Consider the following 26,476-nt stretch of genomic DNA (forward strand, 5'->3'; position numbering starts at 1 on the left):
GACCCCTCGATCACACCCGGAGAACTACATAGCCTAAAGACAGAAAGGTAAATCTAAACTGCCCCAGAGCAGACCCCAAAGCAATAGGCAGCCCCCAACATATAATGACGGTGAAGCAAGATGAAAAAACACTCACACAGATAGAAAGATAGGCTGAGCAAATGATGGGGCCCAAGCTAACTAAATAGGACAGAATAGAAAAGCTGCTGTCTGCAATCCGCCAAAACCCTCTCAAAAACAAGAGCCAACAGACTGATAGGGAAAAAAGCCCTGAAGACGCTAGACTTCAAAAAGACTATATCAGTACTCAGGTATTATCTGAAGACAGAGCAAAAAGGAATTCAGCTCACCCAGCAGGGAAAGGCAGAAATCCAGAAAAGCAAGGCAAAACAAAACCAAAACACAAATGCAAAAAGTAGAGCAGAAAACTTAGCTTTTGAGGAGCAGGAATCAGACTGGTCTCCAAGAATCCCTCAGAGTAATCACCTGCAAGGCAGAAGGGTGTCGGCTGCCTTATATCCAGTCAGCAATCCCAGTCATCATCATTCTGCTTAGGTGCTTTGTAATCAGCCTCACTATCTTACTTCACCAGAAGAGGGAGTTCATCAGACCTCAATGGTGAAGGGGAAAATGAACTCACAACAGGCCGTGGCTTACATAAACCACCAGGGCGGGACTCGCAGCATACAGGTGATGGCAGAGGTGACAAAAATTCTATGATGGGTGAAATGTCACGTCCCCGCCATATCGGCCGTTCACATTCCGGGGGTAGAAAATTGGGCAGCTGACTTCCTGAGTCACCAGGACCTCGCATCAGGTGTGTGGTCTCTCAATCCCACAGTCTTCGACCAAATATGTCTGAGATGGGGCACTCCGGACATCGATCTCATGGCTTCTCGAACGAACCACAAGGTTCCCCTGTTCATAGCCAGGTACCGGGATCCGCTGGCCATCAGTTGCGGCGCCCTAGTAATTCCGTGGTCCCAGTTTTCAGCTGCCTTATCTTTTTCCTCCTCACCCCTTGATTCCGAAGGTCGTGAAAAAGATAAAGTCAGAGGGGATTCCCATGAATCCTGATAGCTCCGGACTGGCCAAGATGACCTTGGTATGCGGAGCTGGTACACATGCTTCCGAACGTTCCCTGGAGACTTCCAAACCATCCAGAACTTCTCTCGCAAGGCCCCCTCTTCCACCAGAGTTCTCAGTCTCTGAGTTTAACGGCATGGCCATTGAGGCTGCAGTTCTGAAGGAGTCTGTTTTTTTTCACAAGGTCATTCAGATGATGATTAGAGCGAGAAAGCCAGCATCGTCACACATTTACCACACGTGTTAGAAGGCCTTTTTCCGGTGATGCGAGGAAAACAATGATGGACTTCTCACTTCCTTCTATCTTGGGTTTTCTTCAAGTGGGGCTCGACTCGGGTCTATCCCTCAGTAACCTCAAGGGCCAGGTTTCCATTCTGCCCATCCTTTTCCAGAGGGATCTGGCCTACCTTTCTCAAGTGAAGACCTTTCTTCAGGGTGTCACCCATTTGACACCTCCTTACCATTCTCCGATAGATCCATGGAATCTTAATCTTGTTCTCAGTGCCCTCTAACGTGCGCCCTTTGAACCCATTCAGAGCATTTTGTTTTCCCTTCTGTCTTGGATGGTGGCCTTCCTAATTGCCATTATGTCTATTAGGAGGGTTTCTGAGTTAGCAGCATTGTCTTGTCGTTCCCCATTCCTGATTCTACATCAGGACAAGGTAGTTCTCAGACCCGTTCCTTCTTTTCTTCCCAAGGTGGTCTCTTCCTTTCACATTGAATTCTTTGGCCCTGAGGAAGTGGCAGATCTGCCACGAAACGCGTCGCCACAATAAGATTATGAAAAATATTTCTGTCCTTGTGTGGTCAGCGCGGATACATTGAAAACCCGGTCTTTTTCTTCCTCCTTTGACATTTTTCACATCAATGAGGACATTGTCTTTCCTTCCTTATGTCCTTCCCCAGTTCATCCACTGGAGAAGTCCCTCCACAAGCTGGATTTGGTCAGAGCCATCCGGGTCTATCTTTCTAGGACTGCTTCCTTTCGTCAATCCGATTCCCTGTTTGTCGTCTCTGAGGGTCGTCGGAAAGGGCTCCCAGCATCTAAGTCCACCATCGCCCATTGGATTTGTTCGGCAATACTGGAGGCTTACCGCGTTCAGGACAAAACAGCCACCTTCTGGAGTGAGAACCCCCTACACCCGGGCTGTGGGGGATTCCTGGGCTGTTTGTCACCAGGCTTCGGCCTTACAAATTTGCAAGGCCGCGATCTGGTTGTCCATGCACACATTTGCAAGGTTTTACAGGGTTCATACCCATGCCTCATCAGATGCAGGCCTGGGTAGGAAAGTGCTGCAGGCGCACCGACCGACCCAAGTCCATTTTCTCGGTATACTTTCTTTCCCACCCTTGGGACTGCTTTTGGACGTCCCACGGTTACCTGTGTCCCCCAATGAAGTGATAAATAAAGGATTTTGGTACTCACCGTAAAATCTCTTTCTTGGAGCCTTCATTGGGGGACACAGCACCCTCCCTTTCTGTTGTGCCACTTTTTGGGCATATGTGCCTTTGTTTTGCACATATGTTGAGTTCTGGTTGCTTCTCCTACGGCTTTTAGACCAACTGAGGTACTTGGTGTCTGTCGGCAGGTGTATACTGCTGGGGAGGAGCTATTTTCAGTTTTTTTGCATAGGGTCAGCTTCCTAGCGACGGCAGCATACACACGTGATTACCTGTGTCCCCCATTGAAGGCTCCAAGAAAGAGATTTTACGGGGAGTACCAAAAATCCTTCTTTTACCACTAAAATGTTTTAGCCCCAAGTTTTTAATTTTTGTAAGAGCTAATAGGAGTTTTTTTACAACAAACTGAGGTCCATTTTTTCCTGAGTGCGCCAATACCCTACATGTAATCAGGACATATTTTTCAGGCACAGTGCAAAGCTCAGAAGGCAAGAAGCGCCAGATTTTACTGTTATGGTTTACAGGTACCATGACCCACTGGAGGAGTCCATGAGGTGTCAAAACAGCAGAGCTCCCCATAAGTGACCCTATTTTACAAATTACACCTCTCAATGAATTCATCTAGGGGTTCAGTGATCATATTGACACCACGGGTGTGTCACAGAATTTTATGCCATTGGGCAGTGAAGAAAAAATAACTACATTTTTACTACCAAAATTTAGTTTTAGCCCCAGATTTTACATTTTCACACAAGTGGGGGAAAAAAGGCACAAAAAATTTGTCCCACAATTTCTACTGAACGTGGCAATACCTCATATGTGGCTGTACAATACTACTTAGCCATACAGAGACACTCAGGAGGAACGGAGCGCTATTTGCCTCCTGGAGCGCAGATTTTACTAGAACAGTTTTGCGGACTCCATATACAGAGCCACTAATTTATAGAAGAGCAGAATACCCCCATCCTTAAGTTATCCCATTTATGAAACTATACCCCTTGGGGAATTTATCTACAGGTGTAGTGACGATTTTGACTCTGTGGGTATTTTCCAGAAACAAGCAACAATGAATGTTGCCGAGTGAAAATTGCAAACTGCCGTTGTAATGACCAGGGAGCATAGAGTTTGCTGAATTTCTTTTGGCGTGTGAGGAGCAATTTTGCTTTTCCAAAACCTTTGCTACAAGTAACATGGAAGCCCTCTATATTTCCGTTAACAGATGACAGACCTGAGTGAGGGCTTGCTTTTTTTTTTCTCTGGACTCCGTCTGGCTTCTGTTCAGTGGTGTCCTTTTCAGAAGTGCACAACACAGTGGCTGACGGCACTTTTATGCAATCCTAAAAAGATGGACACTGCCGGATCACAGGTCAGACGGCATCCACAGTGCCTCCATCTGCCTCATTATAGGGAAACTTCCGCCAGAGGTTCCAAGAGCTCAATGCAGAGTGCAGGATAAATCATTCACACGTGTTTTAGAAAAAAAAATTTAAGGTAATATGAATAGTACTGTGAGAACAGAGGTATATCCTCAGTTAATTTAATATCTGATGTCATGTTTATCTTTAACAATCTTTGGAATGCAGAATGAAAAAATCAACAGCATGTGAAGAATTGATTTTATTTATTTTTACACCATTCCTCGTTTGGTACAAGTGATTAGGTGACTTTATTCTTCGGGTCTGTGCGATTACAGTGATGCCAGACTTCTATCTGGGTTTTATGTTTGGTTGCTGTCACACAGTAAAAGACAATTTTTATTGCAGAAAATAGTTTTTGCATCCCCATATTTTGAGAACTATCATTTTTCCATATTTTGGCTCACGGAGTCATGTGTGATCTTGTTTTTTGCGGGACGAGTTGACATTTTTATTGGCACCATTTTCGGGCTCATGACATTTTTTCATCTCTTTCCATTCTCATTTTTGTGAGGCAGAATGAACAACCTGCAATTCAGGCATTTCTTTTTTTTTTTTTTTTTTTTTTTTATGCCGTTCCATGTGTGGTAAAATTGATAAGGCAGTTTTATTTTTCGGGTCAGTACAATTACAGCGATACCTCATTTATATATTTTTTTTATGTTTTTTGGCGCTTTTATACAATAAAATTGTTTTATAGAAAAAATAATTATTTTTCCATCGCTTTATTCTGAGAGCTTATAACTTTTTTATTTTTCCGCTGACTGAGCTGTATGGCGGCTTGTTTTTTGCGGGACAAAATTACGTTTTCAGTGGTACCAAGCTTATTTATATCTGTCGATTTAATCGCATTTGATTCCACTTTTTGTTCGGCGGTATGATAAAGCATTGTTTTTTTGTCTTTTATTTTTTTGTTATTCACTAAAGGGGTTAACTAGTGGGACAGTTTTATAGGTCGGGTCGTTGCGGACGCAGTGATACCAAAAATGTGTACTTTTATTGTTTTTTTTCATTCAAATATTCATTCTGAGACAATATTTTTTGATTTGTTTTAATATTTTTACAATTACTTTAAAATTTATTTATTTTTTTTACTTTTATTCTATCTTTTTTACATTGTCCCACTATGGGACAATCATTTTTTATAGGGTGATCGCTTCTGCAGAATGAAAATGAAGCAGCATCTGCATGCCATGCAATAGAAGCTGACAGCGCTGCACTGACAGAGAATTGCTAATCATGCACTGCGCATGATCAGCAAGTTTACTAGTTCTGGTGACCCGGATGTTGTCATAACCACATCCACTCACCATGGCAACGATCAGGGCCCCGCGTCTCGCCGCGGGGCCTCCGATCCAAAGGCAGAGAGGCTGTCAGAAAGGTGTTAACTAGCTAAGAATATTAGTGAATTATTGATAATGAGGAATGGGTTAACATTAATGTTGAGCAAACGTGCTCGGATAAGGTGTTGTCTGAGCATGCTCAGTGCTAACCAAGTGACTTCAGTGTGCTTGAATAATATGTTCAAGTCCATGTGCCTACATGTCTCGCGGCTGTTAACAGGAAATCTCTGCATGTGTTGCAGCTATCAAACATCCGCGAGACATGCAGCCACAGGGACTCAAACATATTATTCGAGCACGCCAAAGTCACTCAGTTAGCACCCAAACGTGCTGACTCATCACTATTTGACGTGCCTCAGGAACGCTGCCAGAAGCTGGTAATTGGCTATGCATCATGTTTGCAGCAGGTCATAACAGCCAAAAGGGCTCTACCAAGTACTATGGATTGTGATGAAAGGGTTGTATTATTCCGAGGTTGCTGTAGTCATTAAAATTGGTATTTTGTGTTTAATTTGGAGAAACCACTTGTTATATTGTGCTAGTTTGATTGATTTATTGAAAACATCAGGAAGCTTGTACATTTAGCAAATAAGCGTGAATAAATGTTTAATGGGGGTTAAATTATTTAAATTGCAGCTGTTTACGGTGTGGGGATTTTTTTCTTAACAGTGGGCGTCTAATAGTTTTAATATCAAATAATCCAGCTTTTGGTTGGTCAAGCATAGATCATTGTCCAGAAAAGCACCATAGAAACTTCAGTTACTGGGGTATCTGCATGTTAGGCTAGGGACACACCAGTGTATTTTCTGTCTTTTGAGAGAATCGGGCTGATTATGCAGATCACACTTGATCACAGTGTGCTTAAGCCCCCGTCACACACGGCGAGATCGCTAGCGAGATCACTGCTGAGTCACAAGTTTTGTGACGCAACTGCGATCTCACCAGCGAGATCGCTGTGTATGACACGTATCAGCGACCAGCCCCCCCGCCGGGTATCGCTGATCGTGCTTGAAAGCCGTGGACATTTTTTTTATCGTTGGTCTCCCGCTGGCCAGCACGCATCGCTGCGTGTGGCAGGCGGGAGACCAGCGATCTAGAGCTGGTATCCAAGGTAAACCGTGGGTTACTAAGCGTAGTAGCGACCACGCATGTAACAAGCGCGCACGTTGCTTAGTTACCCATTGTGTACCTTAGATACCAGCGCGCTGGTGCAGGGAGCTGATAACCAAGGTAAACAGCGGGTTTCTAAGCGCTGCATGGCGCTTAGAAACCCACTGTTTACCTTGGTTACCAGCTCCCTGCACCAGCACGCTAGTATCTAAGGTACACAATGGGTAACTAAGCAACGTGCGCGCTTGTTACATGCGTCGTCGCTGGTCCTGATCGCTGCTGAGATCTGCCTGTTTGGCAGCTCACCATCGATCATGTAGCGACACACCAGCGATCCTGACAAGGTCATATCGTTGTCGGGATCGCTGGTGCGTCGCTATGTGAGACGGGGGCCTTACACTGCCATCTGATTTTCTTGGATGAGGAAAAGATGGGGAAAAAAAATCTCTTCTTCATTCTGTAAGACCATGTAAATTGGACTACACTCAGATGTCATCCTAGTGCAGTCTGATGTTTTTCACATCATCAATAACTGAAATCCGAATATCAGATCCAACTCTGGCAAGGACATGTGCAGAGCCCCATCACTTCCATCAACCAAAAAATTAAAACGTTACAAGCCACGGAAAATAGCGACACATTTCCCAACATTTTTTTTTTCTTTTTTTTTCCAAAAAAAAAAAAACTGGACAAGTTTGGTATCGCCATAATCGTACTGACGAGGAGAATCATATTTCCAGATCTTTTTAACCACACAGTGTATGCCATAAAAATAATTCCCAAAAAACAATGTCAGAATTGTGTGGTTTCTTTGCAATTTCACTGGAATTTTTTTCCCGTTTTGACACCTTTTTAGATTTGTGTGCTCAGATAACTTTGGCCAAGGTTTCAGACCTTCATTAGCCTGTTAGGGTCATGGCTTGGTCACGATAATCATTAGGAAAGGCCAGGTGATGTAAATTAACCAGCTTTATAAAAACCCAGCCTCCTCTAACCTTGTGCCAGAAAGCAGCAGCCATGGGTTCTTCCAAGCAGCTGCCTAGCACTCTGAAAATGGTGGAGACCCACAAAGCAGCAGAAGACTATAAGAAGATAGCAAAGCGTTTTCAAATTGCCCTTTCCTCAGTTCGAAATGTAATTAAGAAATGGCAGTTAACAGGAACAGTGGAGGTGAAGATAAGGTCTGGACGACCAAGCAAAATTTCAGTGAGAGCTGCCCATAGGATTGCTAGAGAGGCAAGTCTGAAACTCCACTTGACTGAAAAAGAACTTCAGAAAGATTTAGCAGACTGTGGAGTTCTGGTACATTGTTTTACAGAGACACCTACACAAATAATAACCTTCATGGAAGAGTAATCAGTAAAAAAACCTCTCTTGCTTTCTCACAATAAAATTCAGTGTCAGAGACTACCTCAAAAGCCACAAGTTGAAGGTTTTACAATGGCCCTTACAGTCCCCTGATCTGAAGATCATTGAAAATCTGTGGCTAGACCTCAAAATAGCAGTACATGCAAGACGACCAAGGAATCTCACAGAACTGGAAGAATTTTCTAAGGAAGAATGAATGAAAATGCCTCAAATAAGAATTGAAAGATTCTTGGCTGGCTACAAAACTAGGTACTAACCATCCAGGGTGCCAAACTTTTGCATTGGCTCATTTTATTTTTTGTATCTTTTTTAAAATGTACAAGATGATTGTCTGTGTTTATGTATGTATAATATTTATATATTTGCCTCAAATACAAAGGAAATGTGTCATCTTTAACTTTAGGCCTTTTATAGATCATTTCATCTTCAATTTGCATACTTTTACATGTCACTGCTGGCCCTTTCTGTATCACTATTGCGGTTGAAAATCTAAGCAGAATTTCCTTCTTGAGTTGCTAAGAACTGCTTTTAGTTGTGGTAAAAAATATATTTGGTTTTACTAGGCATGTGGACTAACGGAGAAGGACGTCACCACCATCCGTCTCCTGAATGAAACCAGAGACATGTTGGAGAGGTAAAGTAATAATTGTTGTCCCATAAATGATATCACAGTCATCTGTTTTTTTTTTTTCTCACTTCCCTGGAAATAATAACTGATAGGTTCGCTTTAAGAAGAAATTACTGTCATCAGGATTTTGCTAAGTAAACTACAGGCATTGTCAGTTCGTGTTGTTACACTGATTAAAATTATACCTGAGATGAAGAAATCTATCTTGTAGCTTGCTCAAGAACCACAAGACAGATTTCTTCACCCCAGGTATCATTCTAATCAGTGTAACAACACCAACCTGACAATGCCTTTAGTTTACATTGCAAAATCCTGCTGCCAGGTTCACTTTAAGCTATGCTCATGTCCAGTAATCATAGATTTCATTTGCAAAAAAAAACAGATCCAGGTGAAATCGTTTTTTTTTTTTTCTTCAAAAAGTTGTGTCAAAAAACGTTTTGACAATAGATTGCTGCTGTATGTATTCTAACGGATGATTACTGGACTTGTGAATATAGCCTTAGTACCGTATATACTCGAGTATAAGCCGACCCGAGTATAAGCTGACCTCCCTAATTTTGCCACAAAAAACTGGGAAAACTTATTGACTCGAGTATAAGCCTAGGGTGGAAAATGTAGCAGCTACTGGTGAATTTAAAAAATAAAAATAGATACTAATAAAAGTAAAATTAATTGAGACATCAGTAGGTTAAATCTTTTTGAATATCCATATTGATATGGAGCCCCACATAATACAGTCCATACAGTTTGATAGCCCCATAAGATGCTCCTTACAAAATACACCCCATATAATGCTGCACAAAGGTTAATAATGGCCCCATAAGATGATCCATAGAATAATATGCCCCATATGCTGCTCCATAAAGGTTATGGCCCCATATGCTGCCCTCATAAGATGCTCCATAGATTATGCCCCTATATGCTACCCCCATAAGATGCTCCATAGATTATACCCCTATATGCTGCCCCCATAAGATGCTCCATAGATTATTCCCCCATATGCTGCCGCATAAGATGCTCCATAGATTATGCCCCTATATGCTGCCCCCATAAGATGCTCCATAGATTATTCCCCCATATGCTGCCGCATAAGATGCTCCATAGATTATGCCCCTATATGCTGCCCCCATAAGATGCTCCACAGATTATGCCCCCATAAGCTGCCCCCATAAGCTGCTCCATAGTTTATTCCCCATATGCTGCCCCCATAAGATGCTCCATAGATTATTCCCCCATATGCTGCCCCCATAGATTATACCCCTGTATGCTGCCCCCATAAGATGCTCCATAGATTATACCCCTATATGCTGCCCCCATAAGATGCTCCATAGATTATGGCCCCATATGCTGCTGCTCCATTTAAAAATTTAAAAAAATGACATACTCGCCTCTCCGTCGCTGGGGGCCAGGTGCCGATGTCACTGCTGGCACCTGAGATATTCACCTGTCCTGCGTCCATGGCTGCTTGCTGCTGTCTAGCACGTCATCTGTCAGTGACGTTCAGACTGCAGGGGGCGCGGTGCGCACTAACTACATCACCGTGCCCTCTGCTGTCTGAATGTCACGGACAGATGACGTGCCAGACAGCAGCAAGCAGACATGGACGCAGGACAGGTGAGTATCGCTATACTTACCCGACCTGGCGCTGTCTCTTCAGCCCCCAGCTTCTCCACGATCTCCCTTCCTGCCTTCATCGGTCACGTGGTACCGCTCATTAAAACTCATAAATATGCGCATATTCATGAGTTTAATGAGCGGTACCATGTGACCGCTGAAGGAAGTAAGGGAGATTTACTCGAATATAAGCCGAGAAGGGGGACTTTCAGCCCAAAAAAAGGGCTGAAAATCTTGGCTTATGTTCGAGTATATACGGTATATCAGAAATAGTGCTGTCTCTTCTAGAATTCAAACTAGCTTGTATCGACTCCTCCAAAAGGAAGAGAAATCTATCTGTAGACAGTACTCTTTCAGGGTGATTATCTTTACAACCTGCTGGGCCAAAACCATATTTGAGATATATTTAATCTCATTTAGCCAAATATTAGCTGCTCTGTACTCTTTGTGGGTAACAATGTTGCCTACACATGAGTGTCATCTTTTAGAGGAGTTTTTACATTAGGTGATATGAACAATTGCTGGGCCTGCTCTCTAACATTTTTACATTTAACATACTTTATATGATCTGTCTTTTTAGTCAAGACTTCACCACAGTGTTGAACTCATGTCTGAATCAAGGTTTCGGCAGACTTCTCGACAGCATTGCAGAGTTCTTTAGACCAAACGAGCAAGAATTAAATCCAAACAGCTCAGTGGGCAGGTACGTCTTATACTTGTGCCTTAAATAATTACAAAAACTTGTAGTTTGATCATTTAAATTGATAAATATGTAAAGGGGTTTGTTTCAGTTTTTTGAATGGATAGATTTGCAAAGTACTTGTAAAGGCAATTTTCAAATTTATTTCTCTCTGTTCTCAAGAACTGAGGGATTTTTAATTTTATAGTTTACTCCAGTTGCCCAGTTACTGGCGACCTCTGAAGTATTATCAACGGTGGCCTTGTCTCCAAGAAAAAGATAACACTTTTGCAAGCATTTATCTATACAGCTTGCAAGCACACTGAAGATGACTTGCAAGCACCCTGAAGATGACAGGATCGCTAACTCTTGCCAGTGTCAGTTCCTCTGCCCTCCTCCGACGCTGCAGAGGCAAAACTTACTCTGTGTGCAGCATTGGAGAGCACATAGTTCACACCAGTGGAGTGGCCATGCCATTTATTTGAACTATCAGTTTTTAAGAGCACATCATCCACCTCCAGCAAGCAGAAGCTAGGAGTTTGGGAAGTGATGCTCTGAAGAAAGAGTAAGAAACCTCCTTAACCCCTTAGTGACAGAGCCAATTTGGTACTTAATGACCAAGCCAATTTTTACAATTCTGACCACTGTCAGTTTATGACATTATAGCTCTGAAATGCTTTAACGTATCCCACTGATTCTGAGAATGTTTTTACGTGGCATATTGTACTTCATGTTAGTGGTAAAATTTCTTTGATATAACTTGCATTTATTTATGAAAAAACAGAAATTTGGCAAAAATTCTGAAAATTTTACAATTTTCAAACTTTTAATTTTTGTACACTTAAATCAGAGAGTGGTGTCACACAAAATAGTTAATAAATAACATTTCCCACATGTCTACTTTACATCAGCACAATTTTGGAAACATAATTTTTTTTGTTAGGACGTTATAAGGGTTAAAAGATGCCCAGTGATTTCTTATTTTTCCAACAAAATTTACAAAACCATTTTTTTAGGGACCACCTCACATTTGAAGTCAGTTTGGGGGGTTAATCTAACAGAAAATACCCAAAAGTGACACCATTCTAAAAACTGCACCCCTCAAGGTGCACACAAACACACTCAAGAAGTTTATTTAACCCTTCAGGTGCTTCACGAGAACTAAAACAATGTGGAAGGAAAAAAATGAACATTTTACTTTTTTCACTAAAATGTACCGTCCTTTGGAACCATTTTTTTTATTTTTTGAAGGGTATCAGGAGAAAATGGACCACAGAAATAGTTGTGCAATTTCTCGTGAGTACGCCGATACCCCGTATGTGGGGAAAAGTCACTTTTTGTGAGCATGGCAGGGCTCAGAAGGGAGGGATCACTGTTTGACTTTTTGTATGCAAAATTGCCTGGAATCAATGGTGTTGCTATGTCGCGTTTGGAGACCCCCTGATGTGTCTAAACAGTGGAACACCCCCCCCCCCCCCAATTCTAACTCCAACCCTAACCCCAACACACCGCTAACTCTAATCTCAGCCCTAACCCTAACAACAAACCTAACCCCAACACACTCCTAATCCCAATCCGAACTTTAGCCCCAACCCTAACCCTAACTTTAGCCCAACTCTAACCCTAATGGAAAAATGGAAATAAATGAATATTTTTATTTTTATTATTTTTAGCTAACTATCGGGGTGATAAAGTGGGGCTTGAGTTACTATTTTTTCATTTTGATCACTGTGATAGGGTCTATCACAGTGATCAAAATGAACCAATAGGAAAAATTTCCTATTGTTGCCGGGTGCCAGCCGGCAGATCTCAGCGGGCACTTCACATGCGCCCACCATTTACTTCCGTAAGAAGACGCCGGCAGCCCAGGGGGACTTCACGGGGGGTTGCAGGGACAACGGAGATACCGGGGGGATCAGAGGACCCCATTTCTCTCTCCTCTGATGTGCGAACACATCAGTGGAGAAATTAAATGGAAAATCTGACTTTTTTTTTTCTTTGGTCGCCGTTTTACCCCTGGTAGCCGAGATCTCGGAGATATTCCCACTCTGGGGGGTGCTATACCCTTATTCCTCAGCGCCGTTAAAAAGCGGCGCTTAGGCATGAGTACCCTTAACTGCTGCCGTTGAAAGGCGTATCGGCAATTGTTATGGGGTTAAGTCAGTATAACATTTATATACTTATATAGAAGATGAACTGTATGTTTTCATCAATGTGTAATATAATATATTCATGTATGACCCCCATTCATCAACAAGTTTATGCGAGAAACTAGCTTAAAATCTCTTGCAGTGTTGCAAAAATTGGGAATTTTTGCCATTTTTTTTTACTCCAGCCTCAACCACCTCTGACAACTTTTTGAACAATGGGTAAAGTGTTCCAATAGGAGATGTGGAAGAACATGTCCAGCAAATTCATCATAATTCCACAAGTCACAAAAGTAGTGTAAATTAAGGCAGAAATGAACATTGTCCGATTGCATGCATTTCTTCTTGTGGTGAACAGTAGCTGAAAGATGGGTTTGGCGTATATTACTGTAGTGTCCATTTCATAAAGACTGGTATAAAAAGTGGCCGCATTCATAAATTGAGGTTTATGGGAACAATTCATCAAGCCCGCCTCTTCATCAATCTGGAGAATCTGACGGATGGCGTGCATCCCTATGCGCTATGCCATAAATCTCCAGTCTGATTCCTGCAGTAGGGAATGACACACTGTTCATGAAGTAGACGACCTGTCGCTTGCTGCCCCGCCACACGTTGCCCTGCCCCAGCTCCCACCATTTTGTCAGAGCTGGGATAAACTGGTATGAAAACGTCAAAAGTCACAAAATTTAGGCACAACAGTTGTGCCTAAATTTTGTAACTTTTCAAAGCCAGAATTCTGTCGTTCTGTTGTTTAAAGCTTTGATGATTCAGGCCCTTTGTTACTATTTACTTTTTCTCTAATTAGCACATTTAATTCAAAATAATTCTTTCTATTTCTACAGCCTTTCTAGAGTTAATTTACCATTGGCAAAAATTATTCCTATAGTAAATGGACAGATCCACTCCATATGTAGTGAGATGCCTAGCCACATGGTCCAGGTACGTACTACACTTCATACTATATAGTATAATTAAATACAAAAAAATGTCCTGTGTAAGAGAAGGCACTTCACCAGATAATCAAACACCATGTGTAAGTGTAAATCCACTCAAAAAACCTACACTATAGTGGCAGACTTACAGGCACATCTAATAACAATGAGACATGAGGCTGAAAGGATGCATTATATCCCTCCTAATATATAGACAAGAGAAGGCTGAATCATAGGTAAATGCTTACACAAATGCAATATTATCCGCTTGATGCAAGGTGAGGGGATGCCAGAGCAGACCTCCCGTCCCAGGCTTTTACCACACAGGTAATAACTATCTTGTATAATTTACCTCTGACAAGCCTTGCATCTAGTGGATAATATTGCATTCTTGTAAGTATTTACCTATGATTCAGCCTTCTCTTGTCTATTATATTAGTAGGGATATAATGCATCCTTTCAGCCTCATGTATCATTGTTATTAGATGTGCCTGTAAGTCTGCCACTATAGTGTAGGCTTTTGAGTGGATTTACACTTTTACATGGTGTTTGATTATCTGGTTAGGGGGAGTCACTGTACTTTTATTTACCCCCTGTCTCTGCTTAGAACATCCAATCCTCTTTTGCTCGGTGGTGACTTGTGTTGAGCATTCCGATACCGCAAGTATCGGGTATCGGCCAATATTCACTGTATCGGAATTCCGATACTGAGTTCCGATACTTTTAGCATATCGAATACCGGAATCGGAAGTTCCCATAATGCTATGAGCCAGTTTGATTTGATTCAACCAATGACAATCCTCAGAAGTGTGGGCACATCCTGTTAGGCATGTAGGCATGTTAACTAATGGCGTGGCTGTGATTGGCTGCTGAAATGATGTCATGATGCACTATAAATTCGCCGCCGCCATTAGTGGTTCACTCTGCTGTGAATTCAGTTAGAGACAGGCTGCTGTTCAAGACTCTGAGGGACAGTTAGTGATAGCGATTTTCAAAATCATATTGTGCTTTAACCAGGCTACATTCTCAATAAGTGTAGCTTTCTTTTGCCTTGCAGAAGTGTTCACAGCTGTCTGCAAGGTCTGTGTGAGTGCAGCTCACACTGTAGTGTGTCCTGCAGGCACGTCTGCTTGTAGGCCGCTCAGCGTGTCACTGCCTCATACATATTTTTCTTTTATTGCTGCAAATTTTTCATTCTATTAGTGTGCAATTGCATCCATCCGTATCCATATACGTTGGTTGCAACCACTATAGGAGTAGAGAGCGGAGCCTTTCTGCAGCCTTCCAGTGCTAGTGCCATAAATATCTGCACTGTTCACAGCTGTCTGAGAGGTCTCTGTGTGAGTGCAGCTCACGCTGTAGTGTGTCCTGCAGGCACATCTGGTTGTAGGCTGCTCAGCGTGCGTCACTGCCTCACACATATTTTTCTTTTATTGCAGCTAATTTTTAATTCTCCTATTAGTGTGCATCCATCTGTATCCATATACGGTGGTTGCAAACACTATAGGAGTAGACAGCGGAGCCTCTCTGCAGCCTTTCAGTGCTAGTGGCCACTTATCTGCACTGTTCACGGCTGTCTGAGAGGTCTCTGTGTGTGAGTGCAGCTCACTCTGAGTAGTGTGTCCTGCAGCTACGTCTGGTTGTAGGCCGCTCAGCGTGCGTCACTGCCTCACACATTTTTCTTTTATTGCAGCTCATTTTTTATTCTCCTATTATTGTGCATCCATCCGTATCCATCTACATTGGTTGGTTGCAAACACTATATAGGAGTAGATAGAGGAGCCTTTTTTCTGGCTTGTGCCCTTCAGCTGCAGCCAGATTAGTATTACCCTATTTTTTGGAGCCTCATCTTTTGCATTGTAGGTTACCTTCCTGCATTGTAGTAGCTCCAAAAAGTTTGTGATACTATCGCTTTCAAATCTTTGGTCACATCCTTTTAGTTTTTTAAAAACAAAAAAAAAACAAAATAAAGTTCACCAAACACTCCATTTGACAGTTGTGTAGGCCACATTAGCTCCTATTAAAGTGTAATCCACACACACTTCATAAAATTAGTGTTTCTTATACCTGTTACCAGCTTTCCAGGAATAAGCACACTAAGCCCCCCTTTGTACTTTTCTGCCTATCTTTATCAGTCTACCAAGATGCAGAAGGCATTGAGTAAGGCACGTGGGCGTGGGGATTCTGCAGGGAGAGGACGTGGGGATTCTGCAGGGAGAGGACGTGGGGATTCTGCAGGGAGAGGATGTTGGGATTATGCAGGGAGAGGACGTGGGGATTCTGTGCCTGCTGCGGGCACCAGTGAGTCAGCATCCCCCAGTTTTAGCAGGCAACAGTCCTTTATGCGCAGCTTTGTAGGAACTCGCCGTACTCCACTGCTGCGGGAGGAACAAATTGAAGCCGTTGTCGGATGGATGGCAGCTAACGCATCGACTTCAATGACTTCCACGTCCTCTCAGGGCCATAGCACTGAAGAGCAACCATCTGTCTCTTCACCACCTGCCAAAGTGCCCAGGCAGTCAGAGAGCCTTGGACAGGAGCCATCACAGTCTCTACTTCTGTTCTCAGAATCTGTTGGCTTGGAAAGAGGGGGCCAGCCAAGCAGCATTCAAGAATATGAAGAAGAGGGAGTATGCAGTGATGCGCAACTTCTTTGTCCCTCTGAATCTGAAGAGGCGGGTGGGCCAGTGCCTATGGTCAGCACACCTCAGTACGCATCAGATGATGACGAGACTCAGGTGCCACTTTCTGGAGCGTACGGTGCTGGCGAGACAACTCAGGAGAAGCAGGTGTTTGAAGAGGGGAGTGTAGATGATGAGGTCCTTGACCCATCATGGCGTGAGGAACAGGAAGGTGGTGGGAGCAGCTCTGAGGCAGAGATTCCCCAAATGGCCAAAACAGGAGGGAGAGAGAGGGGGCAGACTTGGTTGCCTGTAGCCTCCTCTTCAGCACCCGTTAGGAGCATTCCTCTTCCAAAAGCCGAAACGGGCGCTCCCAAGACTTGCAGTGCGTGGTCCTTTTTTGACACAGTTGCAGATGACATTTGCTTTGCCAAATGCAAGCTGTGTCATCAGAAAGTCAAAAGAGGGAAAAATGTCAGCAACCTCAATACCACAAATATGTGGAAACGTGTGGACCAAGCACGTGGTGGAGTTACACAGACACACTGAAGACGTAGGCCAACGTACAGCACCACCTACCACCTCTTCAGCTCGTGTTGGGGCCTCTTCCTCCAGCTCACACAGCTCGTTCAGCTTCCTCACAGGATCGCCAAGGAAGAACCTCTGGCACTGTTGTCTGGAGACCCAGTGACATTCCACCCACAGCACCACATTCCCAGTCATCCTCACACTCCCAGGCCACTCTACAGCCATCGGTAGCACGGGCATGGGATAAAAGGCGGCCATACTCGGCAAACCATCCCCGAGCACAGGCTCTGAATGCTGGCATTGCCAAACTACTGGCCCTTGAAATGCTCTCATTCAGGCTGGTGGAGACTGACACCTTCCGGAACTTCATGGCATTGGCAGTCCCACAATACACCGTGCCCAGCCGCTTTTATTTCAGCAGGCAAGCCGTCCCTGCCCTGCAAAAGCATGTGGAGGGAAAAATAAAACATGCGCTACTAAACGCCGTCAGTTGCAAGGTCCACCTGACCACCGATGCGTGGACCAGTAACCATGGACAGGGACGATACCTTCCCCTCACTGCCCATTGGGTCAATGTTGTGGAGCCGGGTACAGATCTGGAGAGTGGCGCTGTACGTGTTCTGCCAACTCCACAGATTGCAGGAATCCAGTCTGTACACATTGACTCCTCCTCCTACTCAAGTTCCTCAGAAACAGCGCTGCAGGAGCCTGTTACGACCGATATGACCACAGCCATGGCCAAACGTCAACAGGCCGTACTCAAATTAATTTCTTTGGGGAATCGAAGCCACACAGCGCAGGAGCTCTGGAATGCCATCAAGCCGGAGAGTGACGTGTGGTTTGTGCCAGCGAATCTCCAGCCAGGCTTGGTAGTGTGTGACAATGGCCGAAATCTGGTGGCAGCTCTGGGCCTAGGCAACCTCACTCACATCCCATGTCTGACACATGTGCTGAACTTGGTCGTGCAGAGCTTTCTGAGGGACTATCCGGATCTTGATGCACTGCTGCACAAGGTCCGCATAGAGTGCGCTCACTTGCGGCGTTCCAGCACGGCAAGATCGCGCCTTGCTGCTCTGCAGCGTCGATTACGCCTTCCGGAACATCGCATCATATGTGACCTACCCACCAGGTGGAATTCAACGTTACATATGTTGGAGCGGTTGTGTGAGCAGCAGGCAACAGTCATGGAGTACCAGCTGCATCAGGCGCAAACAAGTCGCACTGTGCGCCGGTCACACTTCAGCACCACTGAGTGGGCCTCTATGAAGGACATCTGCCTCGTTTTGCGTGCCTTCGATGATTCCACGCGGATGGCGAGTGCAGATGATGCATTACTCAGCATGACTGTCCCCCTTATCTGCCTGCTTCAAAAAACACTGCAAGCACTAAGGGAGGAGGTTTTGGAAGAGGTGGACTGCTTCTGGACAGTCTGCGCTACGTGGTTCTTCACAAAGGCCTAGGCAGGGGACACTTTGTGAGGAGGATGAGGAGTCAATGGAGGAGGAAGATATCTCTCCAGAGGAGGGAGGTCCACAATGCTCTAATCAGTATGTACAGCGAGGGTGGGGTGATGCAGAGCAGGCAGAGATGACGCCTCAAGCAGGGGACAGCGTTTCTTTGACAGTTGGGAGTCTGCAGCACATGGTTGATTTTATGCTGCAGTGCCTGAGAAACGACCGCCGCATCGCCCACATTCTCAACACGGCTGATTATTGGGTGTACACCCTCGTAGATCCTCGCTACCGGGACAACTTACAAAGCCTCATACCACCGTTGAACCGGGAGCGTAAAATGCGGGAGTACCAAGACACACTGGTGCAGTCCATCATGTTCTCCATTCCACCCGACAGCAGTGCTGCTAGTGCTTTACAAAGCAGCTCTGTGCGTGGACGAAGCTCTGCACAAAGAGGGAGCAGAGGCAGCGCCTCAGCACAAGGCAAGACCAGTATGGCCCAAATGTGGCAAAATTTTGTGTGTCCGCCACAAATGTCTACACCATAACAGACGGCTCCAGTCAGCAGGAGGCAACGTTTCCGTCAGATGGTGACAGACTACATGTTTTGCCCTGTCAGTGTACTCCCAGATGGCTCTTCCCCCTTCAAGTTTTGGGTCTCTAAGCTGGATACATGGCCAGAGCTTAGCCAGTAGGATCTCGCCAGAATTTGCCAGTCCTCTTCCAGAATAAATAAATGGTTGACAACAGTATCCAGGTCTCCTGTTGTGTTCATGTTTCTACCACCTGAACTGTAATCCCTGGGCTTCAACACAGCCAGTTGTCACTCAGAAGTGCCGTCTGCACAGAGAAAAACACATGCTCCAGTGTCAGTGGGGTTCAGTAACGCCAGCTGCTCCCCTGCTGTGTGGACGACAAAGTCTCCTCCTGCCTCCAAAATCACACTACATATTATTTTCTACTTGCTCCAAGTAGGCCTCAGCATGCTCCTTGATTGATCCTGGGCTTCAACACAGCCAGTTGTTGCTTGGAAGTGCCGTCTGCACAGAGGAAAACATATGCTCCAGTGTTAGTGGGGTTCAGTAACGCCAGCTGCTCCCCTGCTGTGTGGACGACAAAGTCTCCTGCTGCCTCCAAAATCACACTACATATTATTTTCTACTTGCTCCAAGTAGACCTCAGCCTGCTCCATGATTGATCCTGGGCTTCAACCCAGCCAGTTGTTGCTTGGAAGTGCCGTCCGCACAGAAAGAAACACTAGCTCCTTTGTCAGTGGGTTTCAGTAACGCCAGCTGCTCCCCTGCTGTGTGGACGACAAAGTCTCCTGCTGCCTCCAAAATCACGCTACATCTTATTTTCTACTTGCTCCAAGTAGGCCTCAGCCTGCTCCTTGATTGATCCGGGGCTTCAACACAGCCAGTTGTTGCAGTTGTTGCTTGGAAGTGCCGTCCGCACAGAGAGAAACACTAGCTCCTGTGTCAGTGGGGTTCAGTAATGCCAGCTGCTCCCCTGCTGTGTGGACGACAAAGTCTCATGCTGCCTCCAAAATCACACTACATCTTATTTTCTACTTGCTCCAAGTAGGCCTCAGCCTGCTCCTTGATTGACCCTGGGCTTCAACACAGCCAGTTGTTGCTTGGAAGTGCCGTCCGCACAGAGAAACACTAGCTCCTGTGTCAGTGGGGTTCAGTAACGCCAGCTGCTCCCCTGCTGTGTGGATGGCAAAGTCTCCTGCTGCCTACACAGTCACACTACTACATATTTTTAACCGTGCTCCACTTAGGCCTCTGGCTCCATTGTCTCTAGTATTTCCCCTGGCCTCCAACCCTGCCAGTTGCTGCTCAGAAGTGGCGTCTGCACAATCCACACTTGTTCCTGTGTTACTGGGGCCCATTCACGTCAGTTGATCCCCTGATGTGTGTCCGGCAATGTCTCCTGCTCTGTCCACATAGTGGGAATGTGGACAGAGCAGGCAAAGCCAGCACTTTTTTGGGAATAGATGTACTTTTGAATGACACCATCCATTTATTATATGGTTCACTTGAAAGTGAAATTGTGAAAAAAAAAAAATGCTATTCCACAATTGTGTTCTGGTTTTTTTGGCATTCATTCTACATTAAAAATGACCTTGAAATATGATTGTTCTTGTCAGTACAATTACGGCAATAACAAACTTGCTCCTTAATGCATTTTTTGTGGCGTTGCGGCATTAAAATACTCGCAGCTCTGGCATTTGGATTTTTTTTTTCTCTTTTACAGGTTTTAAAGCGTGGGTTAATTGTATATTTTCATAGACAAGACATTAATGAACACGTTTATACCAGATACATATGATGATGGGTTTTTTACGTTATTGCTAACTGGGGGAAAAGGGATTTTTTTTTTTGCATTAATAAGGCTGGTTTCACATTAGCGTTGAAACAACGCTGCGCGCTGCGTCGGTAAGCCCCGCCCCGATCCGGCTCCCTGCCCGCCCCAACATGCTGCATTTCGGCGCGCACGGCGCACCGTCAAAAGTGCGCAGCACGCTACTTTCACACTGACAGTGCATGATCTGCGCACCCTATGCTAAAGATAGGGTGCGCCGATCGCATGCGTGTGGGGCGGGCAGGGAGCCGGATCGGGGCGGGGCTTACCGACGCAGTGCGCAGCGTTGTTTCAACGCTAATGTGAAACCAGCCTAAGAACTGCTTTTCTTTACTTTATTTGCTAGTCCCCTTAGGGATTATCTGATTATTTCTACTGAATACAGCATTTCTGTAGTATTGCTGCATATGGTAAAAATCATTGTCTTCTATGACGCTTAGCCACAGGCTAGACTTCACAGAAGCGATCAAATGACAGTCATGGAGGTGTTCAGCCAGTCTTGGCTGTAATAGTAACCCATTGGTTTCCAGCGATCATGTCACAGAGAAGCCAATGGCTATCTGAACTCACGTTTGGACCAGATGGTGGAACTTAAAGGGGTTTTTCCATGGACAAAAGTTAGTTTTAATCAATAACCTTGGAATAATAAAAAGCTCCAAAATTGGATATGATACATAAAATGTTCCTGTGCTGAGATAATCTTATAAATGTGTCCCTGCTGTGTACTTTGTAATGGCTGTGTCTGACCATGCAGAACATGGTCTGATCATACCACAGCTCCTGGGCAGGAGGAAGCAAAAGAGGATACAGACAGGACAGCCTGGGATCGCAGATGATTCTTTCTGTGAGGTAAAACATTTCACTGCCTGTTTTTAAACAATGTTTTCCTCCAAAGAAATAATCATCTACGATTCTCAGCTGTAATGTCTGTATACCCCCCTGCCCAGGAGCTGTGGCCCCTGTACGGTCAGACACGGCCGTTACACAGTAGCGGTTCATTTATAAGATTATCTCAGCACAGGAACATTTTATTTAAATACATCTATTGATTAAAATAATTTTTTGTTCTTGGGAAAACCTCTTCACCCCCCAAGTCTGTTTTCACCTTCATGACCAGGTCAATTTTTACAATTCTGACCACTGTCAGTTTATGAGATCATAACTCTGGAACGCTTCAACGGATCCCAGTGATTCTAACATTGTTTTTTTCGTGACATATTGTACTTCATGATAGTGGGTAAAATTTCTTCGATGTGAGTTGCATTTATCTGTGAAAAAAACAGAAGTTTGCCGAAAATTTTGCTAAAGTCCCCGCCCTGCATGTTTCATAGCTGTTAGACACCCAAAAAGCATGCTGGGATCTGCCATATTTTGTGCATACCCTAGCACCTGATGCAAACTTGAGTAGCGAACACTTGTGCTGAACATAAGCTGTCATATTTTTTTTTACTTTTGAAAAAAAAACCCTAACCGTAACACCAACCCTAACTGCAAAAAATGAAAAAAAATATTTTGTAGTTTTCATCTATCTAAGGGGGTGACAATGGGGGGTTTGATTTTACTTTTTTTTTTTTTTTTTTTTTTTTTCTTTTGATCACTGTGATAGTGTCTATCTAGGTGATCAAATGGAACCGATAGGAAAAAAATCTCTATTGTTGCCAGGTACCGGCCGACAGATCTCGGCGGGCTCACTGCATATTTTTTTTTCCAGGAAGATGACGCGGAAGGCTAAGGGGACAGGGCAGGTGGGACCGGAGGATGGCTTGGGTACTGGTGGGGCTCGGAGGACCTCATTTCTCTCTCCTCTGACATGTTTATCATATCAAAAGAGAGCGATATCCTTGTAATAGCGGTCAAATTTATTTTTTTTTTTTGTGATCACTGTTATTCACTGAATAATGTGGACCACTATATCCAGCCCTGTTCATGTTTTCTGGGGTCTCGGCTATCCCCGTAGCTGAAACACTGGAGATTTTCTGACTCTGGAAGGCACTACAGCCTTATACCAGATCTCCATTTTCAAAAGGCGATGAGGGAATAAGGCCCTAGTGGCTGCGGTTTTAATGCGTATTGGCGGTGGTTAAGGGGTTAATCAACAAATTTTGTATCAGGATCATTTGGAGAAATTACTCTCGGAAGACGTTTAGATGCCATTCTTTATTCATAGTAGAGTTCTCAGGAAAAATTGTAAGTGAGCCCACTCCATGGATGAAAAGCAACTCTACACATCAGTGGGCTCAGAGTACTTTACTATTGGTATGACACAAGGCTCATGGACACGCTCACCTTTTCACCAATTATTCCTCCAGATGTCCTTAAACAGTTTGAAAGGGATTTCATCAGAGAAAATAACTTTACCCCACTTCTCTGTAGTACAATCCTTATACTTTCTGTAAGTTATTTCTCTGGTGAAGCCCTCTTCATAATTTTGGGACATGTGGAAGAAAGTTTGGCCACATTTGAAGTTACTTGCAGGCATGTGTCTGATCACACAACCTGAAAGCTCCTTCTGTTAGTCAGGACCTGCAGCATCAATTCATCTGTAGTGATGAGCAGGTCATGGTAGCTTTCTGTCCTGTCTGCAGCAATCAGATTGATCCTTGTTAGACAGGAGAAGAGATTTGTGCTGCTGAAATACTCCTCTCAGTGATCAGGAAGGATGCTGTGTTAGCGCTCTCCAACATAGGAACCCTCCTCTGGACTATAGGATACACTTTTTTTTCTGCAAGATTTTTCTCTTCCTAAAAAGTGCATTTTATAGTAAAAAAAAAATGGTAATTTGTGTTCCTACATGGAGAAAAAAACTAACTAAAATGTCAAGTATGTTGAGATGTGATGAAAATTCCTTTGGAGACTTGGGATGGTAAGTTTTTAATGTCTTGACTTTTATGGCTTATTTTTTTTTGTTTTACTGATATTTGCATTAACATTTACTTTGACTTATTCCATAGGATCTCCTACTCATGGATCAAGTTAAGGACTTTGCTGCCAATGTGTATGAAGCATTTAGCACACCCCAGCAACTTGAGAAGTAATGGTCCATCATGATGTCTCTGGAGAACCCAGTGGGACATTAATGTTTACAGCATGTGTTTGACATTCCTTTTTTAATTAAAGAATAGTGTCTCCTTATGGACCCGAAGAATGGATGTCTGGTGTGAATGCTGTACCATGAAGAACTGCTTAGAATCAGTTTCAGTCACTACAGCAATTAGCATCTACTTTATACTCACCAGGATGTCATTTAAAGAAAATTTATAGGAGACATTGAAATTTACCTAATGGTATATGAAATATATTTATTAATTTTCATTTTGGTACAAACAATGCATTAACTTTATAGTCCAAATCAAATGAATGTGGCATGAATAGCTGACAGAGTGCTTTACAATATGAACAGGCCTTATTAACCCTTAGACCAAACCAGCATTTAACATTTTGGGTAAAGCCAGTAATATTGTCATCATTCATACAACTGTATGTTTAATAAGTTGCGACTACCCAGAGTACTCGTAAAGCGTGCACAATGTGCTGGTATGATGGATTGGTTTTTCAACCATATTCCTTTTACTAGTAGAGAAAGAACTGACTAGTTAGCGATTACTGTACTCGCATTGCAGCTTCTCAATATTTTGTGTTGTACGTTTTATTCTTCATCCACTGAATTTTTTTTAAATATCAGTGATTTAACCTTCGGTTACACTCTGTAGAACAACCATTATGTACAGGCTAATTGTTGTATTGTTAAAGGGGCTGCCTATGTCTTGCATATTGATGACCTATCCGGTTAGTTTGTATGTAACAGTATAAAGAGTCACCACTGCTCTGTTCACTGCTTAGTGGCTGTTCTTGGGTATTGCAGTTCAGCTGCTATTGAAGTGAATGACAATCCCTTTAAATCTGAATCCATCAATCTTATAACTTTGTAAGCGTGCCATAATTTAAAAAAAATGCATTCACAATGATTATGCATATGTAGCAGATCTGAATTTGTCATTGAATCATTTAGTTTATTAAGCAAATTAAAATATGTTTACTTACAGTCCGATGGAAAACAGTTTACACAGACAAACCCTTGTTGATTTGGGGTTCCTCATTTTCATTTTTTACCTCCAAAAGTATAACATTTGACTCATTCTATATTCAAGCAAAACCTCACTTTTTTACTGCACTGAGGACAAGCTCATCAAAATTTGCATGCGGATTTACTACAAATTACCATGGTTTGCAGATGAAACAAATTTATTTTACTTGTTTCACTTGTAATGATGCATAGCAAATCTGCATCAATTTCTTTAGACTGCAGCAGTAGTATTCTAATGGTTCCTATACAATAGAAGCCTAAGATCAGAGCTCTAATCCATTTTCCATTATTATAACCATTGACTAATTTACTGCTCTTTGCCAGGCATCTAATCCATGATCAGAGTGTAGGTTAATTAATGGGCACCATAATACAGCTGTCCTTACTGACCAAAACAACCAATCATGGTGCAGCTTCTATTTTAAAGCGAAAGAAAGGCAATGAACTGAGCTGATAGGCTGCTGCCTGTGGTACAGTTTGATGAATAGGGCCCAATGATTGGTTATGAGTATAACTGCTTATCCCTTTGGGTGTGTTCACAAGCAGCAGTCCTGTTGTGGCTTTTAGTCGCAGTAGCCCTGTGTCACTGCAGTCTTTTGGGCTGAAACATAGTAAATCACTTAATCTGGGGTTGCACTGCGACTTTATCCGCGACACTTGCCACGTGACCAAGGTAGGCATGGTACCACATCACAGGGCAATACAAGAGTACTGCAACAAGCCAGTTGAGGGAAAAATAACAGCCGAGGTTGGACTTCTTGGGTTGTTGCGGTCATAGTGCAATGCAGCCCCATTCCCATGTATTGCATCTTGAGTGCAGCAGTAGCCCCGGGAGAACCTGTGTCATGGACAAAGTCACCATGTAGCCCCTGACGTGTTGCATGGTAATGTCGGTTTCACCTAGGAGATTATGTGATAGTTCAGCAGCACAGGGCTGCTGCGACTTAAAGGGACTCTGTCAGGACAGTGATTGTTCATCCTCAGTCCTGCCGCCCGGTGCTTCACGGCAGGGCCAATCCTTTACATTCCCACCTGCTTATTTTCCATCTATCTCCACCCCCTTCTTCTTTGCCAGTTCTGGAGAGAGATGGAAAACAAACAGGTGGGAAAGGTGTATTTAAAGGAATATCTGCACCATAAAGCACTGAACACATGTACTTGGTTTGAACAGTCATTCTGTGCTGTCCCATTAAAAGCTGCAACATGACCTCTGCTTGTGAACGCAACCTTATAATCTAACTCAACCATTTGTAGTGGGAACGATGTAAATGGTGTGCACCACTTCAACCAGGTGTAGTTTAGTATTGAAATGAAAGCCTTTGTTTAATTTGCTAATTTCAGTGCAGTAATTATAATGGATATTCTAACTTATGTTCTGTATTAAGTTGTTAATTATGAACTTTGCCTACTGAAAGGGATTCTTAATATGTTTAATGGACGATAACTAAAAATGACTACAATTCAATAAACTAGCATTTTATAAATATCTTGGCTTATTATTTAGGAAAAATTAAATCATTATTTTAGTACATGGTTTACTACCATTTCTTAGTGTAAAGTGAATACTCAATACTACAGACAATCAATATGGAAGCATTTGTCACTTGTCCCAATAACGTGTCTCTGTCACTCATCTAATATGTAGACTGTATCTAGTAGACTGCTTGCACCTAACATTCTGCCACTAAGCAGTATGTACT

General features: G+C 43.5%; 1 protein-coding gene across 4 annotated transcripts in view; it reads left to right on the top strand.

Moving 5' to 3' along the window:
- Window positions 1-26,262, top strand: part of PEX3 (peroxisomal biogenesis factor 3) — a 129,125-nt gene extending 102,863 nt beyond the window's left edge. For all 4 annotated transcript variants that reach the window (XM_073575673.1, XM_073575675.1, XM_073575674.1 and 1 more), the window contains exons 10-13: window positions 8,287-8,357; window positions 10,546-10,668; window positions 13,634-13,730; window positions 23,644-26,262. In XM_073575673.1, coding sequence (XP_073431774.1) covers window positions 8,287-8,357; window positions 10,546-10,668; window positions 13,634-13,730; window positions 23,644-23,727 — 375 coding nt within the window. In that variant the 3' untranslated portion in view covers window positions 23,728-26,262. The remainder of the gene's footprint in view (window positions 1-8,286; window positions 8,358-10,545; window positions 10,669-13,633; window positions 13,731-23,643) is intronic.
- Window positions 26,263-26,476: the final 214 nt, after the last annotated feature.

This window comes from Dendrobates tinctorius, unplaced genomic scaffold (assembly GCF_039654945.1).
Source record: "Dendrobates tinctorius isolate UK_male_01 unplaced genomic scaffold, ASM3965494v1 ptg000046l, whole genome shotgun sequence".
Lineage (NCBI taxonomy): Eukaryota > Metazoa > Chordata > Amphibia > Anura > Dendrobatidae > Dendrobates > Dendrobates tinctorius.